This window comes from Pelobates fuscus, chromosome 2 (assembly GCF_036172605.1).
Source record: "Pelobates fuscus isolate aPelFus1 chromosome 2, aPelFus1.pri, whole genome shotgun sequence".
In the NCBI taxonomy this organism is placed as follows: Eukaryota; Metazoa; Chordata; class Amphibia; order Anura; family Pelobatidae; genus Pelobates; species Pelobates fuscus.
In genome coordinates, this window is record NC_086318.1 from 28669122 (window position 1) to 28691938 (window position 22817).

The window sequence follows — 22817 nt, forward strand, 5'->3', positions numbered from 1 at the left end:
CAGGAGTTTGGTGTTCTGCAGTAGCTGCCTGTGTCTCTGGAAGGGGAAGATCTTTTAAACGGCGGTTTAAACCTTTTATGCCTGGGGGTGCCGTTACAGCAATAAATAACGTTAATGTGCAATAAATAAATATAATTAATTTGCAAGTATGCCAGTCATGTATACACAATTGTGGGGCATGGTTGCATAGCCTGCCAGTCGTGTATACATAAGTACAAGTGTGAAGGGGTTATTGGAAACAAAAACAAAAAATGTGTTTGAACAAAAAAGCTTTTAAAAAATCCTTTACCAAATAATAAAGTGTGTATGATGTATGATTTCAGCTGGTGACTGTGAAAGCGTGAGTAAAGAGGTACCTGTGGAAGGGAGGACAAAGGAGGTAAATAGGACAGGGTGGGGCTGTGAGAGAGAATGAGGGAGGGCGAGTATGACATGGTTTGATGAGGGAGTGTGACAGGGCGAGTGGAGGAAAGTGTGTCAGGGAAATAGTGGCATAATAGGAGGGACGAGTGTAACAAAATTGGAGGGGTTAATGTGACAGGGTAAGTGTGGCATAGTTGGTGGGGTGTGGGGTGTGGGGTGTGGGGGATACTGGGAGGGAGGGGTAATAGTGTGAAGTGTGAATAATGTATAATGAGAGGAAAGGGGTAATAATGTGAGGGGGATATGGGTGGAGAGGGTGATGGTGTGAGCGGGGAATTCTGCGGGGAAGGGATACTGGGAGTAAGGGGATAATAATGTGATGGTGGATACTGGGAGGGAGGGGGTGATAGTGTGAAAGAGGGTGGATACTGGGAGGGAGGGGTTGATAGTGTAAGAGGGAGGGGATACTGGGAGGGAGGCAAGGCCGGACTGGGAAAAAAATAAGGCCCGGTCATTTTTCAATCAGAGCGGCCCCCGTAACAGGAACAGCTCTTAAAAGAGCTAAGTGATTCAAGCTCAGGGGAGTACGGAGAGCATAGCAACGTCTGGAGCACCTAGACCTCCCTTCATTTTGTGTCTTGTTAAGAGAGCGTAGGGGATCCTGGGGTGTATTCCTGCCCAGATAAATTTGGAAAGAGTGCGTTTCACGGTTGTGAAGAAAGAGACCGTAATTTTTATGGGTAGCGTTTGCAGGAGGTAGAGGAACTTTGGTAGGATGGTCATCTTTAAAATATGAACTCTACAGAGCCAGCCAAATTGTGGTTTATTCCAAATTTTTAAATCTTTGTCTACATTAGCCACCAACGGGAGGAAGTTAAGGTCATACAGTTTATCTAGAGAGGCAGTCAGGTGGACTCCCAGGTATTTTACTGACGTCTGGGGCCATTGGAAGGGAAATGTCTGCTTGAGCTGAGATTTGGTCCCGTCCGATATATTTAGGGACAGAATCTCACTTTTACTGCTATTTATTTTGTAATTGGACACTAGGCCATATAGGTATATCTCTTTCATTAAATGGGGTAGCGACGCCTCCGGGTTTCTTAGTGTGAAGAGTAGATCGTCTGCAAAGGCAGACACTTTGTATTCTTGGTCGGCTATAGGTATACCTTGGATGTTTTGGTTATCCCTGATTCCCTGCAGGAAAGGTTCTATCGTTAGGATGAAGAGAAGGGGGGATAGGGGACACCCTTGTCTGGTACCGTTGGAAATGTGTACTTTGTCTGAGAGCTGGCCATTGACCCTTATCTTTGCCCCGGGTTTGGAGTAGATGGCAGAGAGCCACGACATCCAGTTAGGGCCAAAGCCCATGGCCTGTAGCGTGGCCATCAGCAAGGACCAGTCCACTCTATCAAATAGAAACATAGAAACATAGAAACATAGAATGTGACGGCAAATAAGAACCATTCGGCCCATCTAGCCTGCCCAGTTTTCTAAATACTTTCATTAGTCCCTGGCCTTATCTTATAGTTAGAATAGCCTTATGCCTATCCCACGCATGCTTAAACTCCTTTACTGTGTTAACCTCTACCACTTCAGCTGGAAGGCTATTCCATGCATCCACTACCCTCTCAGTAAAGTAATACTTCCTGATATTATTTTTAAAACTTTGTCCCTTTAATTTAAGACTATGTCCTCTTGTTGTGGTAGTTTTTCTTCTTTTAAATATAGTCTCCTCCTTTACTGTGTTGATTCCCTTTATGTATTTAAATGTTTCTATCATATCCCCCCTGTCTCGTCTTTCCTCTAAGCTATACATGTTCAGATCCTTTAACCTTTCCTGGTAAGTTTTATCCTGCAATCCATGAACCAGTTTAGTAGCCCTTCTTTGATGGTCTCCAGTACTGTGTACAGTACTCCAAGTGAGGTCTCACCAGTGTTCTGTACAATGGCATGAGCACTTCCCTCTTTCTACTGCTAATGCCTCTCCCTATACAACCAAGCATTCTGCTAGCATTTCCTGCTGCTCTATTACATTGTCTGCCTACCTTTAAGTCATCAGAAATAATCACCCCTAAATCCCTTTCCTCAGATGTTGAGGTTAGGACTCTATCAAATATTCTGTACTCTGCCCTTGGGTTTTTACGTCCAAGATGCATTATCTTGCACTTATCCACATTAAATGTCAGTTGCCACAACTCTGACCATTTTTCTAGTTTGTGAGCATGAGGCAGGGGTCCTCGCATTTTTTTGCGTGGTATATGAGGCTGATCAGTTTGGTTGTGTTGTTTTTGGCTTCCCTCCCTGGCACGAACCCCGCTTGATCAGGGTGGACCAGTCCCCGCAGATAAGGTTGAAGTCAAGTGGCCAGGATTTTTGTGAATATTTTTAGTTCAATATTTATAAGCGAGATGGGCCTGTAACTGCTACATTCCGTAGTATCTTTGCCAGGTTTGGGTATGAGTGTAATATGAGCTTCTAGGGTGTCTTGTTGCAAGCTATGACCTTGGGTAACGGAATTGAATGCTCTTATGAAGGGTTTATTTAAGATTGGGGAGAAGGTTTTAAAATATTTAGCGGTTAGGCCGTCTGGCCCTGGGCTTTTCCCTAGCTGTAATTGTTTTGTGACTAAGGAAAATTCTTCGGGTGTGAGTGGCGCGTCAAGGAGCTGTCTAGCGTTCGGTGGGATTGTCTGCGTCAGTCATTCTGTTAGGAAGTTTTGGATGCTTCCAGTGTCTGGTGGCTGAGGCCTGAGATTATACAAATTTGAGTAGTAAGAATGGAAATCTTGTAAAATGTCAGGTACTAAATGGGTGAGAGTTCCTGCGGGTTTTTTAATATGCGTTATATAGGTTTGTTGTCTTTCCTTTTGCAATGCACGTGCTAACATGCGACCGCATTTCCCACTTTAAATAAAATATTTGTGTTTAGAGTATAGAAGAGTTTTTGGGATTTTCGCGTTAAGTATTGATTGGAGAGCAGAGCATTTGTCTATGAGTTGCTTGTATGTATCAAGGGTCTGGCTCTGTTTGAGGGGGGAGAGCCGTTCTGCCATCCTTCCCTGGTGGTCCAGTGGTGAGAGTGAACTCTAACCTGCAGGCTAGAGTTCACTCTCGTGAGATCTGAGCGTTGCCGCGGTATCCTCGGCAATGCTCAAAATCCCGCGAGAAGACCCGTCGGAGCTGCTGGCTAGAGCTCCGCCGGTCCTCTCTCCTCCCTCCCCAGCAAGCGGCTGCCTCTAATTGCCTGTGGGCCAGTGAGGGAGATCTTTGATCTCCCCACCGACCCATGGAGACACACAGCGGGGCCGGCACTGGCCCTGCAGGGACTGGCAGATCTCCCCTGCCGGCCTCAGCCCCACAGCCATCGCGGCCCACCGGGCATTTTCCCGGTATGCCCGATGGCCAGTCCAGGCCTGGAAGGAGGTGATAGTGTGAAAGAGGGTGATGAAGTTGTGAGGGAGGGGGTAAAGGTGTTAGGAAGGAGGGGTGATAGTGTGAAAGGAGGGAAAACTGGGAGAGAGGATGGTGAGTGTGTGAGGGAGGTGTAATGGATCCTTCCGTTAATGGACACTTCCTAGCTTGTGCCGAGGACCACAACCACTGTAGCTTGACTGGAGTCTCATCAACTTCATTCCATCCTGGATCAGCTTCTGTCCTTCAGGACCGTGTGGGAAAGACCTCTTCCTTCCACCCTGTATGAACCTCCAGCATCCAGGACTGTGTGGGGAAAACCTCTCCTCCAAGGAGAGCGTAACAGGAACAGCTCTTAAAAGAGCTAAGTGATTCAAGCTCAGGGGAGTACGGAGAGCATAGCAACGTCTGGAGCACCTAGACCTCCCTTCATTTTGTGTCTTGTTAAGAGAGCGTAGGGGATCCTGGGGTGTATTCCTGCCCAGATAAATTTGGAAAGAGTGCGTTTCACGGTTGTGAAGAAAGAGACCGTAATTTTTATGGGTAGCGTTTGCAGGAGGTAGAGGAACTTTGGTAGGATGGTCATCTTTAAAATATGAACTCTAAAGAGCCAGCCAAATTGTGGTTTATTCCAAATTTTTAAATCTTTGTCTACATTAGCCACCAACGGGAGGAAGTTAAGGTCATACAGTTTATCTAGAGAGGCAGTCAGGTGGACTCCCAGGTATTTTACTGACGTCTGGGGCCATTGGAAGGGAAATGTCTGCTTGAGCTGAGATTTGGTCCCGTCCGATATATTTAGGGACAGAATCTCACTTTTACTGCTATTTATTTTGTAATTGGACACTAGGCCATATAGGTCTATCTCTTTCATTAAATGGGGTAGCGACGAGTGGATTTGGAGTGGATTTGGAAGTTGTGTCTAAGTCTGAGTCTAATGATATATTGAAATCACCACCCAGTATAAGTATCCCTTCTGCGACTTGTTCTACTGCGTTTAGATACTTGCGCATGTGGGTGCATTGTTTCTTATTGGGAAGGTACAGATTAGCGAGTGTCACAACGGTGGGGCCTATTTTTCCTTTAACGACTAAGAACCTTCCGTCTGTGATGGATTGATGTGACAGGTATGTGAAGGGCGTTTTCGCCCCGACCAGAATAGCCACCCCCTTAGATTTTGATCCCTCAAAGTTGCTAAAGTACCCAGTTGGGTAGTACTTATCGCATAAGGTAGGGGCATTGTCAGCTTTGAAATGCGTTTCTTGAAGAAATGCAATGTCCGATTTCAGAGTCCGATGTTCCCTAAGCACTAGGGACCTCTTGGTTGGGGAATTGAGTCCCCTAGTATTCAAAGTAGTTATGCGAATGGATGCCATGTTCGGATGACCCTATATGAGTGGTGGTCAGGGAGATAGTATTGACTGTAGTTACTATAAACCAGGTATCAATTATCTCAGTCTCAGTAGGGGAGTGTTAAGTGCTTGATCAGTATGTACAATGAAACAAAAAGTAATAACAAACCAAAAAGGAAAAATAGAAAACAGGAATAAATCCAACTACAGGGAGTGCAGAATTATTAGGCAAATGAGTATTTTGACCACATCATCCTCTTTATGCATGTTGTCTTACACCAAGCTGTATAGGCTCGAAAGCCTACTACCAATTAAGCATATTAGGTGATGTGCATCTCTGTAATGAGAAGGGGTGTGCATAATTATTAGGCAACTTCCTTTCCTTTGGCAAAATGGGTCAAAAGAGGGACTTGACAGGCTCAGAAAAGTCAAAAATAGTGAGATATCTTGCAGAGGGATGCAGCACTCTTAAAATTGCAAAGCTTCTGAAGCGTGATCATCGAACAATCAAGCGTTTCATTCAAAATAGTCAACAGGGTCGCAAGAAGCGTGTGGAGAAACCAAGGCGCAAAATAACTGCCCATGAACTGAGAAAAGTCAAGCGTGCAGCTGCCAAGATGCCACTTGCCACCAGTTTTGCCATATTTCAGAGCTGCAACATCACTGGAGTGCCCAAAAGCACAAGGTGTGCAATACTCAGAGACATGGCCAAGGTAAGAAAGGCTGAAAGACGACCACCACTGAACAAGACACACAAGCTGAAACGTCAAGACTGGGCCAAGAAATATCTCAAGACTGATTTTTCTAAGGTTTTATGGACTGATGAAATGAGAGTGAGTCTTGATGGGCCAGATGGATGGATTGGTAAAGGGCAGAGAGCTCCAATCCGACTCAGACGCCAGCAAGGTGGAGGTGGAGTACTGGTTTGGGCTGGTATCATCAAAGATGAGCTTGTGGGGCCTTTTCGGGTTGAGGATGGAATCAAGCTCAACTCCCAGTCCTACTGCCAGTTTCTGGAAGACACCTTCTTCAAGCAGTGGTACAGGAAGAAGTCTGCATCCTTCAAGAAAAACATGATTTTCATGCAGGACAATGCTCCATCACACAAAATCTAATGACATGGCCTCCTTGTTCACCTGATCTGAACCCCATTGAGAACCTGTGGTCCATCATCAAATGTGAGATTTACAAGGAGGGAAAACAGTACACCTCTCTGAACAGTGTCTGGGAGGCTGTGGTTGCTGCTGCACGCAATGTTGATGGTGAACAGATCAAAACACTGACAGAATCCATGGATGGCAGGCTTTTGAGTGTACTTGCAAAGAAAGGTGGCTATATTGGTCACTGATTTGTTTTTGTTATGTTTTTGAATGTCAGAAATGTATATTTGTGAATGTTGAGATGTTATATTGGTTTCACTGGTAAAAATAAATAATTGAAATGGGTATATATTTGTTTTTTGTTAAGTTGCCTAATAATTATGCACAGTAATAGTCACCTGCACACACAGATATCCCCCTAAAATAGCTATAACTAAAAACAAACTAAAAACTACTTCCAAAAATATTCAGCTTTGATATTAATGAGTTTTTTGGGTTCATTGAGAACATGGTTGTTGTTCAATAATAAAATTAATCCTCAAAAATACAACTTGCCTAATAATTCTGCACTCCCTGTATATACAAAAACACTGTAATGACACTGGAGCTAGCAATTGAGAGTGTGTTTATAATAAAACGGACTAAGTCCCGTCTGCCGGTGGCTTTCCCTGGGCGAGCTGAGCGGTCCCGGGGAGACAAATAAGGCACCGCTGGGGCTAGTATTGCTGCTACAGGTAGTCCAGTAGTTTGAGTGGGGGTGAGGTTAGAGTGGAGTACGCTTTTTAGGGTGGACGGGCAATCCTCCTGTCTAAGTTAAAGTATAGGTAAGTTATCGGGCGTTGAGCCTTGTTAAATATATGGGAGGGGAAGTTAGCGATCCGTTGCCAGTTGTAAGTTACGTGAGTGGATAGGGATATAAGGGTCCTGTTGGTGAGCTGGGTAGTAGGCCCGTGTAACTTAGGGGGACACTCTCGATTGCTTTCTCTGGACCATATCACCTCAGAAATGCATACCACACCATTTACAGATCAATGAGACATTACAATATTTCAACCCCCCACCTGTACCCCTTAGGGGTCTTGATACATGGCATAGAAGAAATGGGGGGGACAGGAGGAAGGTTGAGGAGGGAAAAAAAAAGTATAGCGTTGGGAGAGGATGGAGTTTTTTTTTTTTTTTTTCCCTGTCAGGCTTGTAAGTGGAGCCGTCTCAAGGTGTTTACTAGGATCTAAAGCCTCAATGACTGGGTAAAGGGGGAGGAGGAGGGGGTAGAGAAGAGATAGCGGAGGACCTCTAGTTATCCCTGCAAGTGGGTGCATCCCGGCTCAGTCCGCACTCCCTCTCTGGGTCAGGTTGCAAAGGTTGCAAAGTTTCTGATGTCGGCCAAAGTCCGGAGATAGAGGCCGCTGCGGTCTGTTTGCAGTACCTCTCCAGTGTCTAATGGTCTTGTGATTGCGTGGGACTGGGGAGCTCATTGCTTTGCGTTGGAGTTAGTGCGGGATGTCGCTGAGTTTGGTTCCCTCCGGTCTTGCAACCTAGTGTTAGATTGGATAAGTCTGAGAGTGGGGGTATAATACGGCCTGGGATGAGGGTGTAGGTAAACTAGATGAAGCGAGGAAACTGCATCTCAGTCAGTGAGAGTCAATGAAAGCATGGTCGAGAGAGGGTCCCAAGTGGTGGCCTAGTATGTGAAGGTTTAGAGAGCCTCACAGCTCTGGCAACTTGCCTGACTGTCCCGTTGTGTCTTTGATGTGCTCCTGTTCCGGTTTTCAAATTCAGAGCGGTTCATCACTGTGAAGCTGTAGGCTTCTGTGTTGACGTGGCTGGTCGTTTCGGTGCCGTTTAGGGGGTGTTTGCCATCTAGCTCTTTGCGGACGAGGGTAGTTATGCGGAGCTTGCACTGGACCATACCAATCAGGGACTTGTATGCTTGGGAGGTTTAAGGAAGTAGTGAACGGAGCAATATCTTCCGACGTGGTCACAGTGGCCGTGGTCAGGTTGTGCGTTGCTGTTAGGGATAAAGGAAAACCCCACCTGTACCTGATATTCCTGGTACGGAGGAGGTCAGTGAGAGGTTTGAGGGTTCTCCTAGCTTGGAGTGTCATCCAGGACAGGTCAGGATAAATAAGTATTTGGGCCCCCAAGAAAAGAAGCGGTTGTGACGTTTTCCGCAGTTCACGGAGTATATCTTCTTTCACTCCAAAGTAATGTAGGCGACATATTATATCCCGTGGGGTATCTGATGCTGGGCCTCTGGGTTTAAGGGCCCTGTGGGCTCTGTCAAATAACATACGTTCTGACGGGTCTTTATTGAGCAGACGATTAAACAGCTCTTGCAGGGTAGTAGGGAGGTCTTCTACTTCGGTCTCTGGCATACCTTTGATTCGAAGGTTGTTGCGTCGCCCCCTATTATCCAGGTCATCGATTGCGCGGTACATCAGTGCTAATTGAGTATTTTGCGCTTCTAGGGCTTGTTGCACTTGCTTAACTTGGGTTAAAGTGTGGTCTTGGTTGTCTTCCATTGAATCAATCCTTTCCTCCACCAGTTTAACTTCCGCCGCCATGTTTTCCATTTTCGTTTGGAACGTGGATTCCAACTTGTGAATCATGGCCGCTAGATCCTGTTTGGTAGGCAAACTTTTTAGGATATCTCTCAGATCAGCGTCTATATTTGTGGACACGCTGTCCGAGATGGCCAGACTCAAAGGGGGTGAGGAGTGCTCTGACCTGAGTTCCGCCGCCATCTTGGGGCCCGTCTCCTCGAGGTGCTGAACTGCATTGTCCTTGAAATATTTGTTTAAGCCGCCCGATTTTGCTCCGGATTGCTTGTTGGGATGTTGGGCAGGAGCAGCGCCCTTTTTGGGGTGTCCCATGGTTTGGTAGGAGCCCGATGTTCGCGGATTGCCCGTTATTCCCTCGGGAGCTCCGCTAGCACACGTCCAGCTTGTCTCGCGGTTAGCTCCGCCCCAGATTAATGTTTTTTTAAATCCACAGCAGCTTTGTTCTTTTTCCAATTAATGTCGATGTGTCAAGCACCCATATCATTTTATAAAATACAGAAATACTCTTTGGTTTAATCTGCATATCAAAACAACCTGTTACTGTAGTTAGAGAATACCAGTACCCACAGCAATAATCTCACTTAATCTGGCTCTAAGATCCTGTCAATCTGGCAAATTTCTCTTGCTGCCCCACGTAACTTGTGTCTCTGACTGCATCACTGTTCTCTTCCTTAAACTTAAAACAGAACATCTTGTCTCTCCTCCATCAAGTGTTGCTACTCCCGTTTCTGTCTCCTTCACATTAACGGCGCCACCATCAGCTCCACCTTGCAAGCTCCCTACCTAGGAGTTGTTTTTTTTACTCCAACCTCTCCCTCGCCCCTCATGTCCTTTTAAATGACAAATCATGTAATTTTCATCTCAAAAACATAGCGCGTATCTGCCTCTGTTTAACACCAGATGCAGCTACGGTGCTACGAACCCTCAACTCCTCTGTTCCTGTGTGTCCAACTTGTCTGGTTACAATTACATGTTTGTTAGGTCCACCCATTGTACAGCGCTGACACATTTTACCACATGACATAAGGCTTTATATTTTGCTTCTCTTTCTTTACTAACTCCATATAGCAGCAAAGACAAGTAAAGAGAAAACTGAGAACCAATTAAATACAAGCAATGGTTTTATTTGGTGTGTCTAACTGAAGCACTGCCTCTTTCCTTGCTGCTCCATCACAACTTAAGTACAAAGTTTTGGTTCTCCCCTCTGTCTTTGTTCATTTACTTATTACAGTGTTTTCCTTCTTGTATGTACTGCTTCTTGTATTTTATATATCACTTTCTGGGGTACATATCCCTTGGGTGTTCCCTCCTTCTGTTGGGCTTTTCTGACTTCCCTAATTTTGGGTATTTTTTCTCCTCCCCATTCTATTGTCTCTCTCTTTCTGGAGCCCTGAGGGGTCCCATCCTCTCCCTTCGGTTTTTCTGCACCCTTTTTTGAGCCACGGTTTTCCCACACCTCAACTGGCTGGCTAGTTTTCCCCGCTCGCAGCAATTTCTTGCACGCACACTGGTGCCTTTTGGCGCCTAAGGCCGATGGCCTGCACCGAGCAAACCTTCCCTTAAACGTGAACGTTCGCAGGCCGACGGCCGGCTCGCATGCAAATTCAGGCAGTTGTCTTGTCGTGAGTGGGCATTCCAGTGCCATTTTGGACTCAGTTTGCTGCATGTACCTCTGTGGATCAGCTTTGTTCTGCTGCAGCATTTGCCTAATACTCCTAGTGCTCCTTAAATTCCGTGTGGGACCAGGGTTCAGGTTAGTGCTCTGCACTCTGGGTTTGGTCAGTCCAGTGGGTGTATCCATTATTCTGTCTGGGGTGAGCCCCCTCTCTGTGCATCCGATCAAGCCTGTACATGCAGGATTCTGACCTCCTTGGTGAGCCCCAGTGATTATGCATTGCCTTCTCCATCTGCCCTTTCTGTCAGATGTGACTGTTACTCAGGCTTACCTAAAGCTTGCTTATATACCACCCCCCTGGTCCCTATGCCTCTGCAACCCCCAGTGCCAATTGCTCCTGCCCTCATGCTTACAGTCCTTGGGGGAGCCCCATATTACACCAATTACAGTCATAGACTCCAATCGTCCTACAGGCCATGATTGCCACAGAAACATAGAGACATAGAAACATAGAATGTGACGGCAGATAAGAACCATTCGGCCCATCTAGTCTGCCCAATTTTCTAAATACTTCCATTAGTCCCTGGCCTTATCTTATAGTTAGGATAGCCTTATGCCTATCCCACGCATGCTTAAAGTTTACTGTGTTAACCTCTACCACTTCAGCTGGGAGACTATTCCATGCATCCACTACCCTCTCAGTAAAGTAATACTTCCTGATATTATTTTTAAACCTTTTTCCCTCTAATTTAAGACTATGTCCTCTTGTTGTGGTAGTTTTTCTTCTTTTAAATAAAGTCTCCTCCTTTACTGTGTTGATTCCCTTTATGTATTTAAATGTTTCTATCATATCCCTCCTGTCTCGTCTTTCCTCCAAGCTATACATGTTAAGATCCTTTAACCTTTCCTGGTAAGTTTTATCCTGCAATCCATGAACCAGTTTAGTAGCCCTTCTCTGAACTCTCTCTAAGGTATCAATATCCTTCTGACCATACGGTCTCCAGTACTGCGTACAATACTCCAAGTGAGATCTCACTAGTGTTCTGTACAATGGCATGAGCACTTCCCTCTTTCTACTGCTAATGCCTCTCCCTATACAACCAAACATTCTGCTAGCATTCCCTGCTGCTCTATTACATTGTCTGCCTACCTTTAAGTCATCAGAAATAATCACCCCTAAATCCCTTTCCTCAGGTGTTGAGGTTAGGACTCTATCAAATATTCTGTACTCTGCCCTTGGGTTTTTACGTCCAAGATGCATTACCTTGCACTTATCCACGTTAAATGCCAGTTGCCACAACTTTGACCATTTTCCTAGTTTACCTAAATCATTAGCCATTTGGCTTATCCCTCCTGGAACATCAACCCTGTTACATATCTTAGTATCATCAGCAAAAAGACATACCTTACCATCAAGACCTTCTGCAATATCAATAATAAAAATATTAAAGAGAATGGGTCCAAGTACAGATCCCTGAGGTACCCCACTGGTGATAAGCCCAAGCTTCGAATATACTCCATTGACTATAACCCTCCGTTGCCTGTCACTCAGCCACTGCCTTACCCATTCAACAATATTGGAATCCAAACTTAAATATTGCAGTTTATTGATAAGCCTTCTATGTGTAACAGTGTCAAAAGCCTTACTGAAATCTAGGTAAGCAATGTCTACTGCACCACCCTGATCTATAATTTTTGTTACCCAATCAAAAAAACCAATAAGATTAGTTTGGCATGATCTCCCTGAAGTAAATCCGTGTTGTCTCTGATCTTGAAATCCATGTATTTTTTAGATGTTTAACAATCCTATCCTTTAACATGGTTTCCATCACTTTCCCCACTACTGAAGTAAGGCTTACTGGCCTATAGGTGCCCGACTCCTCCCTATTACCTTTCTTGTGAATGGGCACAACATTCGCCAGCTTCCAATCTTGTGGGACTACTCCTGTTATCAATGATTGGTTAAATAAATCTGTTAATGGTTTTGCTAGTACACCACTAAGCTCTTTTAATAGCTTTGGGTGTATTCCATCAGGTCCCATTGACTTATTTGTCTTTACTTTTGAGAGTTGAAATAGAACCTCTTCCTCTGTAAACTCACGTGTAATAAATTATTCATTTATCCTTTTTCTTAACTGAGGTCCCTTTCCTTCATTTTCATCTGTAAATACCCAACAAAAATAGTCATTGAGGCAGTCAGCTAGACCTTTATCCTCTTCTACATACCTTCCTTCTTTTGTTTTTAATCTAACTAATCCTTGTTTTACTTTTCTTTTCTCATGTATGTATCTAAAAAAAACTTTTGTCCCCCTTTTTTACTGACTGTTCTATTTTCTCTTCTGTGAGTGATTTGGAAGCTCTTATAACTTGCTTAGCCTCTTTTTGCCTAATCTTATAGATCATTCTGTCTTCCTCACTCTGTTTTTTTTTTATAATTACTAAATGCTAACTTTTTGTTTTTTTACTATTTTGGCCCCATCTGCGGAGTTCCACAGTGGTTTCTTGAATTTTTTGCTTTTACTGACAAGTCTGGACTTCTATGGAGAAGACCTTCTCTAGAACCTTTTCCACTGAACACGAGTGCCCACTATGTGGCAACTCAGAGGACTCTGACTCCTTCAGGGAGCATACCAGATCACCTACATGCCAATGGAAGGGTGAGAGCTCTAAGGCAAAAAAGGCCAAGGGCAAAGCTTCTGTCAAGCGCAGGGAAACCTCCCAATGCACGGTCCGCAGGGTGGCATGGCTCTCCTCCTCAGATGAGGAACGTCCAAAAGTGCTGGACGGTGCAGGATGACTCTGAGGTATTCCTGGATGCCTCTGGCCTCCAGATGTTCGACCCCATGGGTATCTGACACCCCCTGCTCCAAGGAATGTGCACCTCCAGACCACCTTGCTAAATTCATGCATTTCTGGCTCAGAAAACCCTTGGACAAGGAGGTTTTGAAGCGCATGAGATCCGAGTGTGTTTGGCCTGTGCTGCTGGATAAGGGGGCCTTCACCCCGAACTTTAATCTATTTATGGCCCAAAGGGGTCGAGATCCACACAAAGGTGGGGTGCACAGTTTTAAAGGGGCTCAGGACAAGCTCATTGATGCCATTGGACTACTGGCTAGGGTCATGGATTTTGCTTTTACTAAGGCCGACATGGTGCGTGAATGGGCGAGAAATATCAGGGAGTATACACAACAGTTCTTCTTGGGTAACACCAATGAGACGCCGTGGAAAACTGGTGCAATTATGGACCAAGGAACTTTGACCCCTGGCATAGGGCAAATTATTTGGTGAGGCCTTCCTAAAGGAGCTCAATAAGAGGGTATCTTTACCTCACTTAACAAGGTACATTACCAATAATAACTGTTCAAATCGCAAGCTGCATTTCTAATTTTTTCCAGAATTGGACAGACCTCTCCACGGCTGCCTGGGATCTACAAACCCTTTGGGGCTACCTAATAGAGTTCAAGGGTATGCTAGTCCAACTTCTGAGGGACATGTGCTCTAAAGGTGCAATTCAACTGACCCCGGACATGAGCGGATTTTTCAGCAACATCTTCCTTGTCAAAAAAAAAAAGAATGGAGAATTCAGTCCACTCATCAATCTACAACATTTTAATACCCACATCATCTAAGACACTTCAAGATGGAGGTAAGACTTACTTCAGGACAAGTTCACCTGTCTAGACTTGAAAGATGCTTACCTGACAATAAGCGGATTAATTCACGAATTAAGCCGCCCTTATCTTCACTTCCTCTGGCATTATACCGCATGGCAATTCATCTGCCCTCCATTCAGGCTCAGCTCACGCCCTGGTGGTACACCTTCGGGCCCAAGGAGTGTGATGTATCATTTACCTGGACGACATCCTTTTTTCGACGGGGACAGATGAACGCTACGGTATCACACAGTTTACACGGTCCAACTACTAGAATTTGTGGTAAATCATACAAAGTACGTGCTGGAATCCTCTTGAACGGTTCAGTTTTTAGGATTCGAAATAGACGTTAATGTTGCCCTCCCGGACCTAAGTATACTCAATTGTAGGACGACGATATTGTTCTCCAATTTTAACGTGACTGGCCCTTCAAAGACAGGCTATACCTGTGACAAATTATGGCCAAATTTACTTTTCTTCTCTGTTTGGTCTCCTTTCAATGGATCTCCGACATTCGGGAGTTTGACGCAGATGCTTTCGTGTTCGGTCTCACGTTGTACCAAGTCAAATTTTTCCTCATTTTTATATCCCTTCTTTCCTTTAGACCCTCAATTCTGTGTGGTTTCGGACCTTCGCTCTTAAGTAGAGGCCACGGCATTGTTACGGTCTTCTTAATGCCAATTTCTTGTTCCCTACGTTTGGCATTTCAGTCACAACCTTGGCCAGGTGGATTTGTTGGCTTTTTTCACTGGAACGTTAACCTTTATGTTGGTTATTTGGATTTTTTTTTTTTTTCAATTCTTTATTTTGTTGTGCATAGGTTTTCAAACAAGCATGTGCTGCCATTTCAGTGGTAACAAGCTTTTATATATATATATATATATATATATATATATATATATATATATATATATATATATATAGAATGTTAAGAGAGGCAAATACATGGCATAGGGGTAAAAAGCACATTTTCAGATAAGGAGTAACAGGAAAAATTAACAGTTAAGTTAGTCACAGTGGAGTTGGTCTAGCTGTGTGTGGTAGTCGGTTAAGCAGTCTGTGTGATACGTTGCAGTCTACTGTGGGACTAGCTGGTTGTGGTGTGGCTTGCATGCTGGGCAGGCGTGGTAGTTTAAAGGCCCTACAATGGCTTCTGTCAGCGGTATGTCTGGGTGGTCGTTGCTCTCAGGAGGGGCATCGTGGGTGTTTTTTAGGCTCCCATGCTTGTAGCTATTCCGCTGTGAGTGTGGTAAGACGGGTGCGTGGGCATTATGACAGATTCTGGTGTGGTAGGGCTTCGGGCAGTGCCGTGGTGTTGTGCTCTGCCTCTGCATGGAGATAAGAGGCCCCTGACCGTGGGGGTGGCGGGAGGGCAGGAGGTGTATGCTTGTGTGGACTATGTGTCCTGTTGCGCGTCTTCTAAGGTAACCAGTCCTAGAGGTAGTATGGCTCAGGTAGTGTCAGTGAATTAGTCAGCTCAACAGGTAAAGAGATATCAACTTATAGTAAAAGGCTTAATAAACATGAAACAGTAGCGTAATATTGGAGGCTTTCTCCTTCGTTGGGATGAGGACGGTGTGAGATATCAGTCCGTCTTAATAAAATCTTGGGTTTTGCCAACCGGTTAGTATTCACAATTCTGCTGTGATTGTATTTGGGATTCCCTTAATTTTTACGTGCGTTCACCTTTGTCTGTCCTCTATGGTCGCCATTTTGAGTGCCATAAGTTTTTGGTGATGTTGTATAGTTTGTACCTGTTCATCCAATGTTGTCAGGTGTGTTTTAACCTCCCCCACATCTTGTTCTGCAGTTGTTACCCGGTCTGTGACCATTTGTACCTCTGTCTTGAGGAGGGCAGTGTCAGCTGCTGAAAGCCTATGGATGTCGGCAAGTATGAGTTTGAGATCTCCCTTAGTGGCTGGTGCTGCATCTTCAGGGGAGTCGGGCTGCTGTATCAGCGCTGTCTTTGTGGCTTGGGGGGTCTCTTGTCCCCTCTGCTCTAGGTGGGGAGTGTGAACTGGTTCCTGCTCTGCACCCGCGCACATGGGAGCTGGGCGCAGCGGCGCCAGGCATTGCAGCAGCGCGCCGATATCCCTTCCGTCAGCCGCTGTTTTTTGGGATCTGTGTCCCATTGCTTGTAAGTGAGCTGGCGTTTCAGTAGGTGAGGGGGGTGGTGGATGCCCTTCCCTCTCTGATCGCGGCCGGAACAGGAGTTCCTCTAGGTCCCAGGTCGCTGGCGTGGTGTAGGCCCCGGTTTTGTGTTTCCGCTTGGGGAGCTTGTGGGGTTGTAAAAACGGCATCTGCCAGTGCCTCTTGCCTTGCTGGTTCTGGCTGTGTGGGTGGTAGGGCTGGATGGGTGTCCGTTTTGCGGATTTTGCCTGGATTAGGTTTTGTAGTCGGGAGTGAATGGAAATGGAGTCTTGTGCCGTGTGCTAGCAGGCTCCGCCCCCCGTTATTTGGATTTTTAATACTAAAGCTAACATAATCTTCAATTAGTCGGCGCTATATAAATAATAATAATATATCATATCATGAATATAAATTAAATGGGGGTGGGGTGAATGCCAAATAAAAGGAAAGTAGAAGTGCAGAGCCAAACGTAGGCAGGGAGGGAGACAGAGGGGTAGATCTTATTATGTAATAGAAGATGTGCCACATCAGGATATCTACCCCAGTAAGTCAGGAATATTCTCTAAAAATATTAGACAGTTTAAGCTGTAACTTTGGAGCAGAACTTGCTACTGGATCCTGGTATATCTTGCTCATAATGTCATGAAAAGTTGAATTTACTGGCACAGTTGGTTTTAAATAACTGCTAAAATGTATTCCTGCAATGCTATCTTCCTTTATAGCATCAGATACTACTTTGTATTTAAATGTCCAAGCAATACTGAAAAATTGTGAAATATAGTGTGAGGCAATAAACTTACTTAACTTGCTGCAGATGCCTGTGCCTGTTATTTTTGGGAGTGTTGACTTCCTAAAAGCAAGCAGAATGTGTTATCATAGATCTGGCTAGAAATGCTTACCTCATCTGATACATGATAATAACAGTAATCTAGTATAGGTCCCCTTTCCTCCTGTTTGATCTAAGCATAGTAGACCTGTGATATATGTACTTGCTTGTGAAGGAATAGCCCCATCACTTTCGCCTCCTTTTCTCCACCCCAGAAACCCATTAGAACATGGAATTTGAGTATCCTGTACGAAAACCGTAACAGAACTAATTAATAGAATGTTCCACTGGGCGGCCGTCATTTCATGTTAGCGAATGCACGTGGTCAGGACAATGGATGGCGGCCATCTTTTCTCACAAAGGCAGGCAGGGGACTTGGTCGTCGAGTGCCTGGAACTATTTTCGGCCAAGCACTCCCGCGAAACCGGTCACCATGGAGTGACTGCCCGTTCAAGTTACTCTACACCTACACGAATGGCGTTCGGAATATACGTACGACCGAACAAGGGGAGCATTCTACGCTGATATGTTTTCGTATAACTTATGTGGTTTTCGTACAAAACCTCATGAATGGAGACTGGCTCTTGCCACAACTTCCCTGGAACTATTTTAGGCTTCAGCTTCGTGGCAGACTGGTCAAAAATTCCCCGCGATGGCGATCTAAAACTACTGAATGGATCTGGGTGATTTTTGGATATGTTGTTCACCCAGATCAAGAGATATGACTGTTGTGGGGTTTTCATGTATTTGGGGATTCTTTTGGGGTGGTTAGGAATTGTTAGATTTTTCTGTCCCTGAAAGATAATATAATTATTAATGTGTATTCTGATAATTATCTCTCAGGCAAAGAGGATCATGGGAGGGATTTCCCTGCATTTTTGCATAAGAAACCCCATGTTGGGGCTTTTGCATAAAAGGCCGTGTGTGCCCCTGAATAAAACAGACTTCTCCCAGCAATAAATCTTGGCACATGTGTGGGGGTAATGCAATACCGGCGACATTGGGATTATTGGCGTTATTTTATTGGGAAAAGGGCATCTGTGGCAGTGATACTTTGGCAAACCACCACAATGCTTTTTTGATGGGTTGAATGACATCTTTACAATCTGCACATACACATCAGACACTGAAATAAAGATTAAGCTTCTGTAAGATTAGTGGAGGTTTAATAAACAATGATCATTTTACATTGCCAGCTAATCTAACCTGTGTTTTTATGGAGTTATAACAATAGACATAAGACCCACGCAGTCCATCTATACATAGGTTGGAAGGTAAGGAGTTCACGTCAAATTTTACTCAAATCAAAGACAATTCAAGAAATATTCTCTTGTAACCTTGAGTTTGTCTTTATCTTCTAGGTGTCTCTGGATTTCCGTATCATTCAATTAGTATATTGCAAATTTACCTGCTCATGCATCTGTGACTACATCATTATAATTGATGGACCCTCCATAAATGGCCGAGTTATGGGCAAATTATGTGGGTTTGCTTTACCTCCTCCAATGGTATCTACACAAAACGTAGTGATAATACTTTTTCACAGTGATAGCCTAAAAGGTGCAGCTGGATTCCAATTAAAATATACGTTTGGTAAGGAAAATATATGTAATAGCAACACAGTCTTCATTACAATCAATTATTCAATTTATTTCACGTTTATAGGAGCTTATTCACTATGGGTATTTTACAATATGTCTTTTGACATGTATCTACAAGTATATTGTTTCTATTGTATAAATATTGGTGTGGTCAAAAATAACTCTATACTTTAAGCTATGCAACAATTATCCCCAAGGAAGAATTATTAGCACATTAGCAGAACAATCAGACATGTATGCTATTAAACAATGTGGAGATTTTGCAGTTAATGAAGTAGATCCGGATTTAAGCCAAACCAAATACCACCAGACAGCTGAAATTTAGATCTGAATGCTTTAAATTAAGGCCCGAATGTGACTAGTGACTGGGTAAATTTGGATAGGGCTTGTTAAATAACAAGCGGGTACAAAGTCTCCTTCCATCCCCCACCCATGGGCATCAGGTGGGGGAGACTTTAAAATAAATAATGGGAGGTAGACAGATAATTGTCTGTGGGTGGGAGCCCTAAAATATAATATTAAATGACCTAGTGTCTACCCCTGTTTCCCAAACATTAGAGGCATGTGGAGATCCTAATAAGATTAAAGAACAAGGATCTAATGTTTTCCCCAGACCCCAACTATTGATGGCAGATGGGGGCCCTAATGATAATGATATAGTTTCCCCCCCAGCTTCCACCCATTGGTGGTGGTAGGCAGCTCTAAATAATAAAGGAAAGGTAAGGTGGAATATACCATTTGGTTGGAGATTTTTTTTTCCATTTTTAAATGTTTTGGACACAGTTTGCAATTAAGGAGGCTAACTACCCTTGATTTTGAATATGACATCTGTATAAGACCTGGGTAATTCATTTTGGAATAAGATTTCCTAATCTCTGCCACAAATTTTGGATCCACTTGTTTAGATAAGGATAGTACAAGCCATGTACTAAACATTGCTCTTTCTGCAGTTTAGTAGATAACTCCCTAATTTGCTGTTCTTAAGTAGGATTATAATATTATAACAAATAAGGGAGCTATCTGCTAAACAGTGTCCTAATTTGGTATCCTTAAATATGGCAACCCCACAAGAGGGTACTAATTTAGGAACTTATCTGCTAAACTGCCGAAAGATCAACATTTGTAATGCTGTGACTTTCCCCTTTGAGTTTTGGTTCACCCCAATCAATATTTTCCGAGTTTCAAATGGACTGAACTTAAAAAATAAACGGATTGAAACAAAACAATTTTTTTCCTCATGTACACATCTTTAGTTTTTATATTGTTCATTTCATTATGTGGATCAGCCTTGTACTGCATGGTGATGTCATCTGTGCATAAACATCCGAATTGCATAGGTCAACAGACACTGCAGTACTGGGATTCTGGTCTTTGATCAGACTATTATAGGGTATTATGCTTTTGGGCACAACGAGTATCTGCAGCTGCCACCATTTTAACTCAGCCCTCCCACAACAATGATACAGCAGGAATGGCACTAAAAACAAGGAAACAGTGTGATTGTATATCTCCAGTTCCTTTGCGACATACCATTATTGGTAGATAGCTGAATTCAAATGGTGGTAGCTAGAAAGAGCAGTTAGGACTGTAAATATAACCAGTCTATAACAGACCTTAACATGTATGTCCCAGTGCAGCCCAAAGATTAAAGAAACTCTAATCCTAAACATAGAATGTGACGGCAGATAAGAATCATTCGGCCTATCTAGCCTGCCCATTAAACCTAGCATAATCATATAATATAAAAGTTACATAATGGTTAAAGCATTTAGTAACAGAAAATGACTAAACTTCTGGAAACATTTGGCCTAATTATTTATTGTGATTTCTCAAAAACCTTGAAATGGTACTACTATAGATCATGATGTTGATGTTGTAGAAGCAAGATAAGGCCTCTATTGTGTTCCAGAATGTTTCTAGACTTGTAGACGCCATAAGATCTCCTTTAGCAGTGTCCTTCTAAGAGGGATACCAGTCAGCTGCTGCTTCTCAGTTCCCCGACGAGCTCAGCACAGACGCCATTTCCTCGTGGCTGCACCTTCCTCCGTTACCCCCATTGAGCTCCACCTCCCGGTGCGTGCGCTTACGTCCCGCCGCGCTCCGTCATCACCCCTCTACCAATCAAACAAGCTTTTTAAGAGGAAGGATAATGTACAGAAATATGAAATGGGGAAAAAATGCTTAAAACTCTTAGAAAATAATGAGCAAAAATAACAATCTTTTGTGATGTATACACAGAAATGTAAATAGATAAAATTGACTATGCATGTTTAAATCCTATTGTAAGGTGCTGCCTACTCCCACTATTGTAAGAATGTATGATGTATGAATGAACGGTGAAATATGTTTTATGATAAAGTTTGGAGGGTTGGATGTCTAACAATACTGTGGTAATTGTTTACATTTCTATCTTTTTTATGATATAAATGTCTTGATAATGATTCAAAAAAATTTAAAATCTAATAAAGATATATTTGAAAAAAAAAAAAAAAGATCTCCTTTAGAACTGAATTTCTGAATTTCCCATGATGTTTTGCCAGCTTTATATCATCTATATTCTACCCTTTGGCTATCATTGCTATTTCTTTTAACACAATTCCTCATCTAATGTATTGCTCTTTTTTGTAGTGAACTGATTTAGAAGATTTCTGGAGACCAAGATGGAAAAGTGAAAATTCAAATACCCATCTAATTTTTTTATTTTTATTTTAAATATGGAGATAAATGGTCCATCAATGCAATATTTCTGGAAACTAGCACTGGCAAATATTATGGAAGTTGGAATATGTTAAAAGTTTGAACTGAAATATTCTATGACATATAATGGGAATAATGCACAACTACACAAGTTTGCAAAACATTGTTTTTGTCTTGTGATCATTTAAAAAGTTTATCCAAAAGAATTAAATCAATGCCAATGATTGAAAAAGGGTAATGTGTCCTTCATTTGCACCAGTCTAGATCTGTCCATGTTATGAACTAGGACAAGTCCTTAAAGGACCACTCTAGTGCCAGGAAAGCATACTCGTTTTCCTGGCACTAGAGTGCCCTGAGGGTGCCCCCACCCTCAGGGACCCACTCCCGCCCGGCTCTGGAAAGGGGAAAGGGGTAAAAACTTACCTTTTTCCAGCGCTGGGCGGGGAGCTCTCCTCCTCCTCTCCGCCTCCGTTCCTCCCCGTCGGCTGAATGCGCACGCGCGGCAAGAGCTGCGCACGCATTCAGCCGGTCACATAGGAAAGCATTCATAATGCTTTCCTATGGACGCTTGCGTGCTCTCACTGTGATTTTCACAGTGAGAATCACGCAAGCGCCTCTAGCGGCTGTCAGTGAGACAGCCACTAGAGGAAATAGGGGAAGGCTTAACTAATTGATAAACATAGCAGTTTCTCTGAAACTGCTATGTTTATAAAACAATTAGTTAACCCTAGAAGGACCTGACACCCAGACCACTTCATTAAGCTGAAGTGGTCTGGGTGCCTAGAGTGGTCCTTTAATGTGTCCTTTGTAGGAAACTGGACAACAAATTCCCAGATAAAAATTCTAACTTTTTTTTTTTTTTGTCAATCTTTGTTTTTATTGTGACATATGTTTAACATGTATTGCAATAGTACAGTCATGGCAAGATCAATATAAGCAATAATGTGACAGCACAAGAACAAAGGCAGTCTACAAAGAGGTATAGATAGCACAATATTACTAGAGGTTAATGTTTAGACAAGCTTACTTTAAGTTTAAACAAGCCACTTTGGTAGTAAAGTAAAACAAATGTAATGCCATGATATCAAACTAAGCTAAATAATAGAAGTATAACTGACATATTAAGGTTAAAAAGAAATACAAATTGTAGTAGTTAACTTCGAGATAGACAGCAAATGAAAACAATATAATTACCGAAATTGATACCACACTCGCCTGAGGTTGGCCAATTCTCACAATTCGATTTGCAGAAAAGTAATGATGGTTCAGGCACTCAAGTTAAATACAGATAAAAACAACGGATAAAAAATACTGATAAAAACTTAAGTTAAATCCAGTGTGCAGATTTATTGAAGCAGATGCTTGACAAAGGCCCTGTTGTGGGCCGAAACATTGCTTTGGGGCAGCCAATGTGCAGAGCCCTGCTGAAGAGCTCTTGCAATAGGATCCAGAATGGAGTGTGTGTGTCTGGCGGATCTAGTAGGGAGGCAGTGTGTATGTTGGCCTGTA

General features: G+C 43.4%; 1 protein-coding gene across 1 annotated transcript in view; it reads left to right on the forward strand.

Moving 5' to 3' along the window:
* The window catches only part of LOC134585412 (hatching enzyme 1.2-like), a 140668-nt gene extending 119148 nt beyond the window's left edge, over nucleotides 1-21520 (forward strand). The window contains exons 12-13 of the mRNA XM_063440825.1: nucleotides 18372-18603; nucleotides 21240-21520. Coding sequence (XP_063296895.1) covers nucleotides 18372-18603; nucleotides 21240-21247 — 240 coding nt within the window. The 3' untranslated portion in view covers nucleotides 21248-21520. The remainder of the gene's footprint in view (nucleotides 1-18371; nucleotides 18604-21239) is intronic.
* The last annotated feature ends 1297 nt before the right edge of the window (nucleotides 21521-22817 follow it).